Source organism: Salvia splendens, chromosome 14 (assembly GCF_004379255.2).
Source record: "Salvia splendens isolate huo1 chromosome 14, SspV2, whole genome shotgun sequence".
NCBI classification, from domain to species: Eukaryota; Viridiplantae; Streptophyta; class Magnoliopsida; order Lamiales; family Lamiaceae; genus Salvia; species Salvia splendens.
Window position 1 is genome coordinate 25748924 of NC_056045.1, and position 18699 is coordinate 25767622.

The 18699-nt window shown below is 36.1% G+C and overlaps 1 protein-coding gene across 3 annotated transcripts; it reads left to right on the forward strand.

Moving 5' to 3' along the window:
• Positions 1-1255: 1255 nt before the first annotated feature.
• LOC121765541 (MAG2-interacting protein 2-like) lies at positions 1256-14357 on the forward strand. 3 transcript variants are annotated; one of them, XM_042161732.1, is made up of 14 exons: positions 1256-1511; positions 1655-1723; positions 2499-2585; positions 2702-2750; positions 3382-3555; positions 4114-4315; positions 4422-4642; positions 5303-6239; positions 6742-7709; positions 8304-8377; positions 9110-9469; positions 9876-11067; positions 11214-11479; positions 11558-14357. In XM_042161732.1, exons 3-14 carry the CDS (start codon positions 2499-2501, stop codon positions 14177-14179), a joined length of 7152 nt encoding a protein of 2383 aa, XP_042017666.1. In that variant the 5' UTR covers positions 1256-1511; positions 1655-1723; the 3' UTR covers positions 14180-14357. The 3 variants fall into 3 exon arrangements, with proteins under 3 accessions (XP_042017666.1, XP_042017667.1, XP_042017665.1); XM_042161733.1 differs by having other exon boundaries at positions 2709-2750; XM_042161731.1 differs by having other exon boundaries at positions 1256-1723.
• Positions 14358-18699: the final 4342 nt, after the last annotated feature.

Sequence of the window (18699 nt, forward strand, 5' to 3'; positions counted from 1 at the left end):
TTCAATTCCAAGTCAAACGAGTTATTTCCCAAACTTGAGTCTAGCTATGTGACTTCGGAAATAGCTCGCTTAACATTGGGTGACCAATTTGGTGCACTTTATCTAGGTAAACTAAATAGTAATAGTAGTATAATTTATTTGATATTTTGGTGATTAAATATTAAAATTAGTTGCAGTTTTATAGCTAAAATGTTTCAACTAATACCAATAATATCCTCCAAAAGAATGCTAGTGTATAAATATTATATACCCAGTCTTTGTGAGTTAAATTGATTCAATATCGCTTGTCAAATTAGGCTATTTCCAAACCCAAGTTCAGCCTGGAACTGAAGCGGGTCTAGGCTCGGTTGGCCCGGGTTGTGTTGGAGGGCTTTTACTGGGCTAGATTTAATTTCAACGTTTTATTAATGTTGTTGTGTGACATATTCATATTGTTAGTAATAAATATTGATTTTTTTCTCAAAGCGTGGAATGTCATGAATAAAGAATTTGGCGATTTTTTAACCGGTGAAATAGTATCTGAAAAATATAGATCAACCAAAGCGGAATGGTAATAATATCCCAAAAATAATGGCACATTTGAATATTTGATATCATAGAGTGTTCTATTATAAAATACTTACTTCATCGTCTTTGAAAATTTGTCACTTATTTTCATTTTCATTTATCCTTAAAAATTTACTTTTCACTTCTATTATTATTGGCAGTGGGCCCTCATATTACACTTAATCATTTTCACTCATGTTTCATTATTAACTAATACTATATACAAATAGGATCCACGCTCCATTAATTATTAAGGACCAACGAAGCAGTACTTTATTTGTTTTAGCATAGGAATCTCGATTTGATTTCACCCAAGTTAAATTTGAAATAAATGGATTAAGCATGTGAGATAGTTATTTGAGTGTGATTTTTGATGAAATATTGTTGAAATATACATGGTATACATTGCTTACTTATCATAAATAATAAAGAATTAATTTATAAATAGTTATTGAACTTTGATGTTCGTATATTGGTGGTCTCTATTATGAGAAGTGTCTTAATTTTGCAATTTGCACCAATTTTAAACACTTGCACTTTTCAATTCTTTTGGACTAAAAATATTTTTAATGGTATTTTATTAAGAGCACATTGGGTATTTAATAAATATGGTAACATATTCATAATACAAAATCCAGATTGTATTATACTGCTAATGAAATAAGAAAAAGGAAAAGACAGAAAATTAAATAAAGGAAAGAAAAAAACTAAAAAGTTGAGTATACGCCTCACCGTGTCTAACACACAGACACTCACAGCGACGTGCCATCGCTTCTCTGGCGATCAGTGACCGCCGCGCTGCATCAACCACGCCGCAGCTGCATCCCCGTCCCCTCTGTATCTCGACCTCTCACTCTGCACACCCACACGTACTCCTATCTCTCTCTGCACGCGGCTGTCCGGCCGATTCGCCGCTGCCGTTACCCGATTCCGGCGATACTAGGCTAGTTGTACCTTCAATTTTTGTAAGAAACTTCCCTACACCTCTCATTCATTCAATTTCAGATTCAAATTGATGCTATGGTTTAGATCATGTTCTTCCCCAATTTACATTCAAGCATATCGGGTGCAAATCTATTCTTCAAATCAAACGGATTTCTTCCAACAGTTTTTGCAGCAAGGAGCTTTGGGACGATTGGTTAATCCTAGGTGTGCGGGGATTCTGGCCGGATTCTCGGTATGTATTGCTGCTTACATAGTAATGTGGGTTGATTGTTGTTGTTGAAGAGACCGTTAACCCTAAACATTCAATAATTCCATGGAATCAAATTGATATAAAAACACATATGTTAATTCAATTATCTTTTTTTTTTGAATTTGGGGGTTTAGATATAAAATTGATAAAAAACAACACTGACAGTAGGTTGTTGTTGGTTGTGAGTCGGATAAGTCCTCAAATATAGACTTAGGTTCCGAGAGGCAGTACACTTACATTAGATTTCATCGACTAAATTAGCAGTGGTGTGCACCTGTGCGCACCTGATGTATAGTTAAACTAAAATGTGCATATAGTTAAATATGAATATGTAGATCCTCGTGGCCTGGCTCGGGGCATGGTGGTTTTTCCAAGAAGTCTTATGGCTCGAACAGTTTCTGTACTTAAGATAGAATATATGTCAGTTTCCTTCTATATGTATTTTTCATGCGATTTTTTCAACTAGGTATTGTAGTTTTGTATCTTCCTCTGTTTCTACAAATCAATTTTTTCATGGACTTTTTAAAGTTTAACTTTTTGTGTCATTCTTAATTTGTCAACATCCATAACAAATTTATTTGTGGTGCAAAAATTTGGCCCTAATAAATATACTATGGTGGTCATGGCTCTTAATTTTGATATATGCTTTATCAAAATCATGAAGTTTGGCAGGAATTGGCCTGCCAAAAGAACTGCGCTTTTATATATGGATAGATAGATAGATTTGATGCATGTGTTGAATTAATTGTACTTATAGATGGGGGAGACCGTACATAAGGCACTGTTTGAGACGCGACGTCATGTTTCGAGACCTTACTCTTCCAATTATCCTCCGCAGCAAAAGGTTTTTGTGCACCTTGTTTATTTTTTCTTTATGTTTTGGTTGATTGTTAGTGCTGTATTGTTTAGTTCCGACCCAGTTTCTGTATAGTTGATTGTTTAATTTTTTCGTTTGTTAAGCTGACAGATGGCGACGGGGGTGGTTTACTTTCATATCTTCCATTTCGAGGTATGTGTACTTGTTTACTGTGAATTTGGTGATTTGACTTTACTTGTTTATTTGAGTATAGCGATTTGAGTTTTGTTAGAGGTTTCAGTTGGGAAGTAATTTCCCAGTAAAGTGATGTTATTTGGCATCTATGTATAGTGTACTTGTTTACTGTGAATTTAGCAAATTGACTTGTTTATTTGTTCTAACTTTGTTTCAGTTGGGAAGTAATGTGCCCAGTAAATCGATGTTATTTGGCATCAATATATAGTGTACTTGTTTACTGTGAATTTGGCGATTTGACTTTACTTGATTATTGGAGTATAGCGATTTGAGTTTTGTTAGAGGTTTGGTAATTTGTTGAGTTTTGCTCTAACTTTGTTTCAGTTGAGAAGTAATGTGCCTAGTAGAATGAAGTTATTTGGCATTGATGTATAGTGTTGATTGAATGATATAGTTGGGAAATATTATTTCAATATGAAGAAATTGATATTCAAATTTAAAGCTCATTTTTCATCCTTTTGAAGTTTGCTTAAGCATTTGGATTGTTTTCTTCCCTTATTTGTTTATTTTTCTCCTTTTTTAAAATTTTATTTAAGCAGTGATTACTTTGTTGCTGATGCAATTTTTTCTGTTCTTTTGTACCATGAAGGGATTACTCAACTCAAAGAGAAATGGAATGCATACAGACAACCGCGAAGATTAAGAAGATTGGTGTCCTTGTTTGTATCTGCTAGTGGTGATTATGTTGCTGTAGCTTATGGCAATCACATAACAATTTTGCGGAAAGAAAATGACTACCAGGAGCCTGTAGGAATTTTGACATGTAAGATTTACATATGTTTTAATGTTGCGTGAATCTTCAGGAAATCATTACTATTTTTAGACACTTTTGTTAAAGGATAATTGTGTATGAGTATCACTACATGAAATTAGAAAGTCGAAGCTTTTTCAGAATTATATTTATTTGGGAATTTGCGGCGAACTCTAATTTTCTTTAATTTGTTAAGGTTTATCATTTAAGTTTCCTCTTTACACTCATGCTGATAGTAGTGGTAGTCTGGTAGACCTATAGAAAGTTGTGTAATATCTTGCTTCTGGTGTTATATGTTGTTTCTGAAGCTTATTTCTCCTTTGCTCTTGAGATCATGAAAAAGTAGCCAAATTCCCAAATAACTAGTAGTTGTGGACAATTTACGAGTAGTCATAAATAGCCCAACAATTTGTTTTTTTCTCTGACAAGATTTGGAGCTTATCACTGCACCCATTGGTACAAAGAGAATATTTAAAGATCTAGGAAGTTCCCCTGAATAATATGTCAATCTGATTCTTGAATAATATTTGCAGTTGATATTGATTGTCTTAGATGTTTTCGCTGATGTAGGTGAGTCTGCCGGTATATTCACATGCGGGACCTGGTCTGAGTCTCATGAATTACTTGGACTTGTTGATGATACTGGTACCATATACGTTGTCAAACCATACGGAGAAGAAATGACAAGAATTACAAAGAGGCATTTGAATTTATCGTCGCCTATTGTTGGCTTGATTTTGCAAGATGATGCTTCTGAAAAGAAATCTTACTTGTAAGTTTGACTAAATGTGTCTTTATCTTTAAAAATTTGTCTTTCACAGGTGTTGGATCAAAACTCTTTCGTTTTCCTAATTTATGAATACAAAACTTTTTGGCAGGTGTAGCTTCACAGTCTTTGCTGCAGATGGTTCTTTTCATGATATCGAGATATCAAAGGATCCTAGTGCTTCCATTTCTTCAGCTAAAGCCATGAATAATTCATCGATGCTTAGACAATTTCCTTCAGAAATTTGCTGCTGGGACTATCATCCAGAACTTTCTTTATTTGCCATAGTCTGTAGCTCTACTGATAGCAAATCTGCCATTAATGAGAGTGCTGGTATTTTCTGACATTCATTCTCAATCTTAATAACTTTTTGTAGGGGGAAAGAAGTGATCATTAATGAACAAGTATTCCGTGACACAAAATCCATCAGCCAGCTAGGAATATTATAAGTCACATAGATGGACCATCGATGGTTGTAGCATGGTACACCAAAGCACGAACTTCTTTATTAGCACTATAGACATTTGAGATGCCAATTAAGGATCATTATGATTACATTGTTCCCCAGGGTTGTCTGACTTATCGTAGTGCTTATTCTGTAGACTATAATACCAAGTCTTACAACTTTGTGGTGCATTGCATGAGTTTTAAAGTTTCGCGCCAAGTTTCAATTGATTCTTTGTGTTCCTGCAGATTTATCAGCCACAAAACATTTTCTTTTGCTAGCTAAGAAATTAGAGGAATCTTTTTTTTCCTTTCAAAAACTCCAGTGGTCTAATTTTAGCTTCTCAAAATTTTACAATGACGAGTTCACCATCTTGTGTAAAATATAGACAATATGAACAGATGCGGTTCCCCTGTTTGGAAACTATAGTTGCTCAAGCCTTTGCAAATGTTACCAATTTTCCTTCCTTACTAGTTGCTCTTAACTTCACAAGAATTTGCAATACATTTGTTGTCTAATAATCAAATTACACAACTCTTCTGTTTCAGGATCCTATACTGTATCTATTTGGCGAAGAAAACAATCTTTGCAAATGGAGCCAGTGGTTTTTAGCGAGTCTGAAGGTTCATACCGTGTAACAAAAGGACATCATGGCCAACTTACGTCTCCAAAAGTGCTGTTTTCACCTAATGGAAACCTTGTTGCTTCCCTAGATGTTAAAGGATGCTTGTTCACTTTTAAATTTGATGAAGAAACATGTTCATTTTTTAGCACTGGAACAGAGTTCTTACAAGATATTGTGGATTTTACTTGGTGGTCTGATGATGTACTTACTATAGCAAAAATAAATGGCATCATCACCATGGTTGACGTTCTTAATCATGTAAATGTATCGGGGAATGATATTTCATACTCAATGCCCCTACTAGAAAGAGCTCATAAGCACCCGGGGCTCATATTTGTTTTAGAGAATAGCTCATCTGAGGATAGCAATAGACCATCTGAACAGAAAGGTGTCTTTGATCGTCTCACAACAGAGAAGCCTGATAAATTTGACTTTTCAAAGCTGGAGTGGAGTTTAGTGTCGTTGACAAAAAGATCTGTTATTGAACTTTATGACAATCTGATTAGAGATCAAAAGTTTCAGGCTGCACTTGACTTTGCTGATTGTCATGGGCTTGATAAAGATGAAGTGCTAAAGTCTCAATGGTTATCTTCCTCCCAAGGAGTGCAAGAGATAAATACTATACTAAACACTATCAAGGATAAAGGTTTCATACTCTCTGAGTGTGTAGAAAAAGTAGGACCAACTGAAGATGCAACAAAGACTTTGCTTTCTTTCGGGCTTCGCTTAACAGACTCTTACAGATTTTCTGAATTGGAGGACGATGAGAATGAGCAGATTTGGAATTTTCGTCTCACAAGACTCAGGTTATTGCAGTTCAGTGACAGGCTAGAGACATTTCTTGGGATAAACATGGGCAGGTAGTAGTTCAAGGTCACCCTTTATCTTTCACATGATCATATTTTGCTATTTGTGTAACTTTCATATTTTGTGGAGCTAGAGTTTTTTTTTTCTTTCTATTTATAGGCGAATGCTTAGTTTGCCTCCTAAATTTGGCTCTTGAAACATATTCCTGATATTCCCGAATAGAGTTCTACAATATGGATAATAATTATTTGCAAAATCAACTTCTCTTGTTGGCAAACATATGTATGATCTTGTAATTCTGTTTCATTGGCACAAATCATTTGCTGATACATATACATGAATATGAACATGCATATACTTATCCGCTAGATTGATGTACAGTTACATGGTTATGACACATACTTGTAATAACAAGAATCCGTTTGCATCCTTTAGATTTGAAACTGAAATGGTTACCTAATGAATGGCGTTAAATGAGCTTCTTTCACTTGTTGTAATGGTAACATCATTCTTCATGTTATCACTGACTTGCAACTTAATAACTTAGCTTTGCAGATTCTCTATGCAGGAGTATAGTAGATTCCGTGAATTGGCCATCAGCAAAGCTGCTATAGTAATTGCAGAAGGTGGGAAGATTGGAGCCTTAAATCTTCTCATTAATCGTCACCTATATTCTTTGATTCCCTCCATATTGGAAGTTTTAGCTGCTATACCTGAAACAATACCTGTTCAATCTTATGGACATCTGCTTCTTGCAACTTCTGCCCCCACACATGTTGTTGTCAGAGATGAAGATTGGGTGGAGTGTGAAAAGATGGCGATGTTTATAAAAAATTTCCATGTGAATCATGAGAGTTCTATCCAATTTATTACTGAACCCATCGCAATGAAATACTTGCCATTTCAGTGGCCATCAATATCTGAACTTTCTTATTGGTACAAGAAAAGAGCTAGAGATATCGATTCCTTAAGTGGCCAACTAGAAAACAGCTTGTACTTGGTTGATTTGGCAATTCGTAAGGGCATATCGGAGTTGAAAGATTTCCTTGACGATATTCATTGTTTGTTCCAACTTATATACTCTGATGAAAATGAAGATGACACCAACTTTTCTATGAATCTTGCTAGCTGGGAGCAGTTATCAGATTATGAAAAGTTCAAGTTGATTATGATGGATGTTAAAGAGGACAATGTGATTCCTAGATTACACAAGAAGGGTATTCCATTTATGCAAAGGAGGGTTAGTATATTGACTGGGGTTGATGCTACTGTTGGTCAACCTACACCAGCTAAGTCTGCCGACTCATTTCTTGTAAGATGGCTGAAAGAAGTTGCTGCACAAAACAAACTAGAATTGTGCTTAATAGTGATTGAAGAAGGGTGCAGAGACATGGCTGAACCTCCTATATATAAAGACAAAATGGAGCTTGTTGATTGTGCCCTCAAATGTATATACTTGTGCAGTGACGTAGATAGGTGGAGTACCATGTCCACTATTTTGTCTAAACTGCCACAGATGCGAGGTACATTTTCTTTAGATATTATAAATAGCAAGAGAATTAGATCGTGCTTGTTTGATCACATTGCCAAATTTGCTTACTTGAAAATGGATTAGTGGATATCAAACCTTCTTCTTGTGGTAGTGTCTCTCTCTCTCTCTCTCTCTCATATCACTATATTTCAAGTATTCTTTGCCCATTCAGCCATTGTTGTTTGTCTTGCAAAGTTTTACTAATAATTACCTGAATGTTTTCTGCTCAGTTTCTCACTGGGTAGTAGTGTGTGCCCATATGTTTAAAGCCTTTCATCAAATATATTCTTGTAACTTTTTAGTAAATCTGCGGAGAGCGAAGAATATAGTGTGTTTACTTACTGTTTCTGAATTTGTGACACAGTTTGCTTGAGGTATGTCCAGACTTAGAAAAGGCAGATAGTATGAAAACTACTTTTTCTTACGGTCTAATCATATAGTACTGTATTTCTCTTCCATGTGATCTCCATTCATTATCTTAATTTTCCATTTGATTACACCAAGAAAGGGATGTGGAAATCAGGAGGTCTGCATCAAATAATGTTTTAAATCACATGTAATGACTAGGCTTTTTTTAATATGCCAGCTGCGGATATAAAGAAAAGGCTTAAACTTGCAGTGGGCCATGTTGAAGCAGGAAGACTATTAGCTTGCTATCAGGTGTCCTTAACTTCCATGTCTGCTTAATTTCTATATGCTAAACCTGTTATCAATATAGTTTTGCATTCTCCCTCTGTTTTATACCCCTCCGTCCCGTGCTACTTGCACTTTTCAGTTTCGGCTCGTCTCATACTAGTTACACTATTTCTATTTTAAGTAAGAATTATGGTATTTAATTAATATATTATAGTTAATTAAGTGTTCCTTTATTAAATGATTTCTCATTAAACTTAAAATAATAATTTAACTATACTAAAAAATCAATTTCAAATTTACGGCCTAAAACGAAAAGTGCAAGTAACATGGGACGGAGGGAGTACGTAAGTAGGGAAGCTTATGTTGTTCCTGGTATTATAAGATATATAGTATATTTCAGTGAGACCTGAAAGGCAGTGAATAGTTCCTTTCTTGACCTGAAAATTCTAATGTTCTTCTTAAGGACCTTGTAGGTACTAATTCAAGATGTGTTTTAAATAGTTTTAAGTGAATTGAAGGTAATGTTCAATTACTTAGGCAGTTTATCTTTTCAAGTAGAGCAAACATAACTTGATATGGCCGCTGTGAGCTGTCTATACTATCATCGTTCTGGTTGAGGATGCATGTCAATACATTTCATCTTTGCACATGCATCACATGCACTGCAGTTTCAGGGGTTATATCCAATTTGATGCTCTTTCAGAAATGCATCCCTTGATTCATGGTACTCATTACATTTATTTCATCTCTGTTTAGGTCCCAAAGCCCATTAACTTCTTTGTGAATTCACATTTGTATGAGAAGGGTGTAAAACAAATTCTCCGTCTTTTACTTTCAAAATTCATTCGCTGGCAACCAAGCCGTACTGATCATGATTGGGCACACATGTGGCGTGATTTGCAATCTCTTCAGGAAAAGGCTTTTCCTTTTCTAGATTTGGAGTTTGTGTTGATTGAGTTCTGCAGGGGATTGCTTAAAGCTGGAAAATTTTCTCTAGCTAGGAATTATTTGAAAGGTACCAGTTCTGTTGCTCTGGCAACAGACAAGGCTGAGAATCTTGTTATTCAAGCTGCAAGAGAGTATTTCTTCTCAGCGCCGACTCTTACTTCCCCTGAGGTTATTCTTGTTCTTACCTCAGAATATTTAACTTATTACTTGTGTAGTGGGTCTATACTGTGTTTCTATTGGCATCTTTCTATTAAATAACGTTAGATTGTGTTGTTGACTAGTGTCTATCAATTTATTCGTTGGCAAGAGGAAAAATGTAAAAACACTAATGCAAGAAACTAGCTCTACGCATATTCTCTTTATCCAGGCACCAGGCTTCATTGATATGGTGCTCTTTTTGGCTTCTCTGTCTTACAATGATCTGGTATAGAAAACTGTATTTCCAACCATAGATTTACTAATCTATCCTCTCAGCTATATGATTGCTGTTTTGATTTTTCTTGAGTTGAATTTTTTGTCTTGGTTTGACACTTGCGGTAGAAAATTAATAAAATTTTGTGGAACTCTTGTGCAGATCTGGAAGGCTAAGGAGTGTTTGAATATCTTCCCTAGCAGCAGAACTGTCAGGGTTGAGGCTGACATCATTGATGCTGTTACAGTTAGACTTCCAAATCTTGGGGTTAACCTTCTGCCTATGGCATTTAGGCAAATAAAAGATCCTATGGAAATAATTAAGTTGGCAGTTACAAGCCAAAGTGGATCTTATCTAAACGTTGATGAACTTATTGAGATTGCTAAACTTCTTGGATTGAGCTCGCCAGAAGAAATATCAAGAGTCCAAGAAGCTATTGCACGAGAAGCAGCGTATACAGGAGACATACATCTGGCTTCTGATCTCTGTCTTGCTTTGGCCAAAAAGGGCCATGGTTGTATTTGGGACTTGTGTGCTGCTATTGCAAGGAGTCAAGCTCTTGAGAGCATGGACTCAAAATCCAAAAAGCTTCTTTTAGGATTTGCTTTGAGTAACTGTGATGAGGAATCAATTGGTGAGCTTCTTCAGGAATGGAAAGATCTCGACTTGCAGGACCAGTGTGAAAGTCTGACTATGTTGACTGGAAGAGTGCCTTCCGAATTATTGGAGCAGAGTTCCAATGACCAAGGTGAGTTTCCCGAGAGGAGATACATAAGTGTTGAGAACCAGGAGCCACAATTTGCAAAGTTGAAAAGTTTACTCTCCCTGGTTGTTCAAAATCTGTCATCTGAAAATGGCTGGGAACACCTTTTTAAAGAGAATGTGAAAGCATATTCTTTTGCTGCCTCAAAGCTCCCGTGGTTGCTCAAATTGTCTGATGATGGAGAACTTGGGAAAAGTTTTACTTCAGATTGGGTCTCCAGATTCGAGCATGTGAGTATAAGGACAAGAGCAGTGATGACTGTATTATCATGGTTGACAAGGAGCGGTTTCATTCCAAAGGATGATCTGATCGCTTCTCTGGCTAGGTCAGTTATGGAACCCCCCGTTTCAGGTGGGGATGATGCTATAGGTTGCTCTGTGCTGTTAAATCTCATAGATGCCTTTCATGGAGCTGAAATAATTGAAGAACAACTGAACATAAGAGAAAACTACAATGAATTCTCTAGTCTGATGAATGCCGGAATGATTTATAGTTTGTTGCATAGTTATGGTGTTGAATGCAGGAATCCTGCTCAAAGGAGAGAAGCTCTGACAAATGCACTTCAAAAAAAACAGAAGACACTCAGTTCAGGTGAAATTCTTGAAAACTTGGGCATTTCTTTTTTTTTTTTACCCAGCATATTTGCAGAAGTCACCTCCTTTTCTTTTCTCAATCTCCTTTTGGTTTCTACGTGCTACCATTCAAAAATTACTCAACTCGTGTTTTATAAAATCCAGATGAGTGCACTAAAGTACACGAAGCACAATCAACATTTTGGAATGAGTGGAAAGTCAAATTAGAACAGCAGAAAAATGTAGCCGATGAATCGAGAATATTGGAGAAATTAATTCCTGGAGTGGAAAACTCTCGCTTTTTTTCTGGGGACATGGAGTATATACAGAGTGTTATTTTTTCTCTTATTGAATCTGTTAGAATCGAGAAGAAGCAAATTTTGAAGGATGTTCTCATTCTTGCTGACACCTATGGAGTGGACCGGAGCAAGGTACATCTATTTGCAAACTTTTTTGGCCGTTATAAGTTTTTTATAATTAAACATTTCAGTGTGCTGTGTTGTTTTTAGGTGCTCCTGTATTACCTTAGAACTATACTTGTTTCTGATGTATGGAGTGTTGATGATATTCTGGAGGAGGTTTCAGTATATAAGGAAGAGATACTTGCTAATGCTGCAGAAGCCATAATGTCCATTTCTTCATCTGTCTATCCTGTAATTGATGGCCATGATAAGCAGAGGCTTGCATTTATCTACGATATACTCTCTGATTGCTATAAGCAGATAGAAGTATTAAAAGAGTTGCCTCCTGAAATTGACCAAAATCTAGTGCAAAGAAGTGCCTTGGAGCTAGCTACATTTTGCAAAATTGTTGGGAAAGAATGCAGCAGGGTCTCCTTTATTAAGAGCCTTGATTTTAAAAATATTGCTCTGTTACAGACTCTGAACTTAGACTGCTTCAATGATGAACTTTGTGCTCAGATAAATGAAAATAATGTGGAGGCATTAGCAGAGATGGTTCAAAACCTGGTTCATATGTATGGTGATATTGTGCCTGGTGGTCTTTTGTCATGGAAATCTGTATATACTCGTTATGTAATGAGCTCTCTCATCACTTTAGAGTGTAGAGCTGGAGATGAGATGCATTTTCAAAGCTCTGAAGATATTAACTCTTTTATAGATGAGTTGGAGCAGTTGTTCGACATATGCAAAAAGTATATTAGATTGATGGAATACCAAGATATGTTAGACGTAGTGCGGCATTTTTTCACTATCATCTTACCCATCGATGAAAGCTTGAGGAACTTTCCTTGTGACGCAAGTGGGAAAGAGTGCCTTGTGAAACTTATAAACTTGTGGCTCAGGTTGATGAATGATGTGGAAGATCTGGTGTCACTGGATTCTTCAGGAAAAAGGTTCTATTCTGAATGTTCTATAATATGTCTGAAAGTTTGCTTGGATTTGCTTGTAAAAGATGTTGTATTACCCAGTCAAGTTTGGTGCACAGTTGTTAATTATGTGGCGTATGGTCTTGTAAATAGTGTTGCTACTGAAGTATTCAATTTTTGTCGAGCAATGATTTTTTGTGGCTGTGGGTTTGATGCTATAGCTCATGTCTTCTGTGCAATAGAGGAAAAGTTCCCACGTGGAACGTTGTTGATAACAACCAGTGGAGAATCATCTGTTGACATCCAGGATCTTTCGAAACTCTATCTAAGTATACTTGAGACTGTCTTACAAGAAATAGCTGGAGGTTCCCCTGAACGTCTGAGTTTGCATTATTTACTTTCGTCCCTGAGTAAAATGGAAGGAGACTTGGAGCTACTGAAGAAAGTAAGGCTTGCAGTTTGGCACAGAATGTCGATGTTCTGTGACGATTTGCAGCTGCCAAGCCATATCAGGGTATATTCCTTGGAGCTTTTGCAATTTCTCTCCGGTAGGAAGAGAGATTCGGAAGCATTTTCTTCAAAAGGGTCTGCATTTCTTCTGCCTTGGGAAGGGGGTGATGATTTGCAGGACATAACTCCAAAACGTGAGAACATTTCTGATGACCCGACTGCAAAAGATGCGCCCAGTAGATTTACAAGTACCCTTGTGGCCTTGAAATCGTCACAGTTAGTTTCATCTGTCTCCCCTAGCCTCGAAATTACCCCAGACGATATTCATTCAGTTGATTCTGCTGTTTCCTGCTTTCTACGAGTATCTGAATTGGCAATTACCGCATCTCATGTTAATGCTTTGGTGGCTGTACTGGCTGAGTGGGAGGGGCTTTTTACAACGAGAATAGATGAAGGCGCTTCTCTCGATGCATCTAATGCTGCCAATAACTGGGCCAATGATGACTGGGATGAAGGTTGGGAGTGTTTCCAAGACGAATCAGTCGAGAAGGAAACTAAAGAAAGCAGTATCCTCTTGATTCATCCTCTGCATATTTGTTGGATGACCTTAATAAGTAAAATGGTAGCGCTCTCGAGCCATACTGACATATTAAGATTGCTTGATCAGAGTGTTGCCAAAAATTGTGGAGTACTGCTGAATGAAGACGATACTCGTAGTCTGACTCAGGCTATACTCGAGTTGGATTGCTTTTTAGCTCTGAAGATAGCGCTATTGCTCCCTTACGAGGCAATACAGATCCAGTGTTTGGATGCAATTGAGAACAAGCTGAAGGAAGGAGGCATACAGGACGACATTGCCCAGGACCATTTCTTTTTCATCCTCGTTTTATCATCTGGGATTTTGTCCAAAATCATAACAAAGGCTTCTTATGGCACCACGTTCTCTTACATATGCTTCATGGTTGGTAACTTGTGTCGTCAGTTCCAGGAGGCACAGGCATCACCTATCAGACATGATGGAGCTACTGGAGAGGAGAGGAAGAAAGGATTCCTCTTCGTGGGACTTATCTTTCCTTGTTTTTTGGCAGAGCTCGTGAAGGCTGATCAACATGTTCTGGCTGGCTTTCTGGCTGTAAGATTCATGCACACGAATGCTTCACTCAATTTAATCAACGTTGCAGAGGCCAGTCTCAGGACATATCTGGAAAGGCAGGTTCTTCAACTGCAGGAGAAGGAGTTATCGGAGAATACCAGCATCTTCGAACCTCTTTCGAATACAGTTAGCAATTTCAAGGGCGGGTTAGGAAAATTGTTGCAATCTGCTCTGTCTTTACTGCCAAGAGATGTTAGGTAATTGATGCAGTTCACCTTTCGCAGAAGTCATGTACACATGTTCTATAGTTTACTACTTTGCTCAGAATTCCACAGCTAAAGAAGAATTGTGGTCTGTTATGTATAGATTTTATAATGCCGACGATGAATTTATGTTTGCGTTTTACAGAATGAAAATCGTTTTTGGGGCGAGACGATAATTTATGTTTTTAAGTGATGAATTTTTTCTATTGATTCTTTTTAAGTCTTAATGAATTATTTCGATCTATACATGTTTTGAATCATCATAGACTACTTCCTTTGTCCTATAAAAATAGACATTTTTTTTTTCATTTTGATCTGCCAATAAAAATAATCCATCCGTCAGCAGTTTATTATCTCACTTAGATTCGTCATGGTTTTTAATTTTTTTTTACTTTGTGATAAAAAAAAATGGGGATATTAGTTAGCGACTATGGCCTTATTTTTACGTATATAGGTTTTATTCTTTAATTAGTAATTTAGTTGAATGTGGGGTCGCACTTAATCAAGATGGAAAACCGTAAACAAGACTTTAAATTGTGGATGTCTCAAAATAGCAAAATGAGATACATTATCTTTACAGTCGGAAGGTGTAGTACGATAAAAAAAATTCTCTAATTAGGTGGCCTATATTTTCTACTAAAATATTTTAATTACTTGTTCTTTTTATTTCACTTTTACTTTATCAATAGTGTATTAAAATCTGTAAAACATCTAGTATTTTATAGTCAAATAGAGTATAAAAAAGTGAACTATAATACTATTGCAAATTGATATGCAAACTAGAAAATATGACGATCGTGCAAGGAATACATTTTGTATATTGGGGCAAGCTCAAACATCCTGCTAAAATAAAAAGGAACGTGCCGAATAATAAACAATTTATTTGACAAAATAATTAAATTATGAGTATTTTTATAATAAAAACGTCTAACGTTTTTATAATATAATATAATAATGAGGGAACATCATTTTTGGTCCACGAACTTTGCCAAAGTATCATTTTAGGTCCGTGAACTTTGAAAATATCATTTTAGGTCCGTGAACTTTGAGTTAGTATCATTTGAGGTACTTTTTACCATTTCCAAGTTTTTTTGGACGAAAATACCCTCAATACCTTAAAGTGTATATATTTTTAATAAATTTATCATATATTCATATTTTTTTATAAATATCTTTACAATATATTTTTGACAAATTTTCTAAATATAATTTGACCTTAAATATTATCACTTAATTTTGTGACATGCAAGTAAAATTGCTTCTTCAATTTTTTATATTAAATTTTTTTTAAATTGAATAAAGAACTTTCTTTAATAATAAAAAATTGAATAAAGATCTTTTTATAAATATCTATAGAATATATTTTTGACAAATTTTCTAAATATAATTTGACCTTCAATATTATCATTTAATTTTGTGACATGCAAGAAAAGATCTTTATTCAATATTTTATTATTAAAGAAAAGTTCTTTATTCAATTTAAAAAAAATTAATATAAAAAATTGAAGAAGCAATTTTACTTGCATGTCACAAAATTAAGTGATAATATTTAAGGTCAAATTATATTTAGAAAATTTGTCAAAAATATATTGTAAAGATATTTATAAAAAATTATGAGTATATAATAAATTTATAAAAAATATATACACTTTAAGGTATTGAGGGTATTTTCGTCCAAAAAAACTTGTAAATAGTAAAAAGTACCTCAAATGATACTAACTCAAAGTTCACGGACCTAAAATGATAGTTTCAAAGTTCACGGACCTAAAATGATACTTTGGCAAAGTTCGTGAACCAAAAATGATGTTCCCTCTATAATAATAATAATAATAATAATAATAATAATAATAATAATAATGGTGGGATTAAAGTTAACGTTGTACTACAAGGAAAGTTATACAATTAAAGGCAAATTCTTTAACGTTATAAAAGGAAAGTTATACATATAAATAAACGCCTAACACCTCTCCAATCTTACTCAGAATTCCAAAATCTACTTTCGATTTGGACATAATTGTTGTGCAAGAAGATGGCTGCCTTCAGAAACCGCACGATTTGGTACGACCGGTCGATGCTGCAGAGCGACGAGACGATCTTCGTGATCCCGCCCGAATCCGATCAGAGCCGTCACCACTCAGCCGCCGCGGCACCTTGGTACGACTGCTCGATTCTGCAGGGAGACGAGACCATCTTCCTTGTCCCGCGCGATCAGAGCCGTCGATTCGTCACCGCCAAAGAATGGGGTTGTTGAAAGAATGAATACGACTTTGCTTGATAAAGTGAGATGCATGTTAGCTAAATCTGGTTTGACTAAAAAGTTTTGGGGTGAAGCTTTAATGACGGCTACTTATCTTGTGAATAGATTTCCATCTGTACCATTGTGGACAATGTCCTGAATATGTGTTTACTGGAAAATCCCTTAACCTTTCTAATCTGAGAGTGTTAGGTTGTTCTGATTTTGTGCATACTAAAACTGACAAACTTGAACCTAGATCTAGAAAATGTGTGTTTTTGGGATATCCTAAAGGTGTGAACGGGTATAGAGTATGGCTGAGAGATGAGCCTGAATTTAAAGTCATCATTAGTAGGGATGCGTTGTTTAATGAAACTTAGTTCCCCTGCTTGCAATTGACTGAAAACCCAGTTCCACAGATTGTGAACAGTGACCCTCTCACTGAGGTGGAGTCCACAGACAAGCCCACTGATGTGGAGCATCCAGAGGATGTTCCAAGTGAGGTGGAGCAGCCATTTTGGAACTCTACACCAATCTGTACTCCTAGTGAAACACCTAATGAGGGGGATCTGCAAGATGATGCTGTTATTAATGTGCCTTTGCCTGATAATGTGAACAATGCTGCTAATATGCCAGTTAGTCCTGTTAGAATTCCTCCTGCTATGTTAGAGGAAATGATCTCTCTGAAAATAAACCTTACCTGGATACTTGTACCTCTGCCTCTCGATGCTTCTGTGGTAGACTGCAGGTGGTCATATAAGCTAAAAACTGAGGTGGAGGGTTTAAGGTACAAGGCCAGATTAGTGGCCAAGGGATTTACTCAACAAAAGGGGGTAGATTATACTGAAATCTTTGCTCTTGTTGTTAAATTTACTACTGTGAGATTAATGCTTACATTGTGTGCTCATTTTGATTGGGAATTGAAACAAATCGATGTCAAAACTGCTTTCTTGCATGGTGATTTGGATAAACTAATTTATATGAAACAGTCTGAAGGATTTGTTGATCCTAAGTTTCCCAATCATGTATGTTTGCTTAAAAAGGCTTTGTATGGTTTGAAACAGTCACCTAGGCAGTGGAACATTAAGTTTAATACTTGTATGCATAAGTCAGGCTTTGTTAGAAGTACCTTTGATGCATGCTTGTATGCGAAGAACTTGAACACTGTGCCTGTTTTTCTACAGGTATATATGGATGATATGCTGATTATGGGTCCCTGTTTGAAGACTATAACTGCTGTGCAAACTGCTTTGAGTGGGAATTTTGACATGAAAGATTTATGGGATGCTCAGAAGATATTAGGGATTAATATTTTCAGATATAGAAAAGAGTGTGTGCTTGTTTAGCATCAAGAACCCTATTTGCACAAAATTCTGAAAAAATTTAACATGTTTGATGCTCATTTTATGTTGAGTAAAGACTTGTGTCCCAAATCTGAATATGATATCAATGCCATGAAGAAGGTTCCCTATGCTAATGCTATTGGATCTGTGATGTATTTGATGGTTAGCACTAGGCCTGATATTGTCTATGTTGTGTCTTGCTTGAGTAGATACATGTCTAATCCTGGTCCTGTTCATTGGGAAGCCTTGAAATGGTTGCTGAGATATCTGAAAAATACTTTTAAATATGGATTGTGCTATTCTAGATGTGAAGATGGTGTTAAATTGACTGGTTATGTTGATTCCAATTATGCTAATGATAGAGATTAGAGGAAGTCCACCACTTCCTATGTCTTTACTGTATGCAGATCTTGCATAAGTTGGAAATCACAGCTGCAGCATATTGTGGCTCTGTTCACTACTGAATCTGAGTACATTGCCATTACCGAGGCAATGAAAGAAGTTGTATGGTTAAAGGGAGTACTTTCTGAACTCAATTTTGTGAAAACTCCTCCTGTTGTGTTTTCAGATTAACAGTCTGCGATTCAATTGTGTAAAAATCCAATTTTCCATGATAGAACTAAGGACATTGATGTGATATTCCATACATCAGGGACATTGTAGAAAAGAATGAGGTTTCTCTTTTGAAAATACAGACTGATAAAAATCCAGCTGACATGGGGACTAAATGCTTACCACTTGAAAAACTTCTTTTCTGCATTAAGTATTTGCATTTTGACCTAGGATTGCTGCATGTCCCGGGGTATAAAAAGACCTCAGCCACCTGACTACTATGGTAAGGGTGTGTGGTGGCTGGAGGCACTAAGTCCTATAGGCTAATGGGTGTCAGCCCCTTTGGAACCTAGTAGGCAAACCTGGTGGTTTCCCTAAGCAAGTGAACTT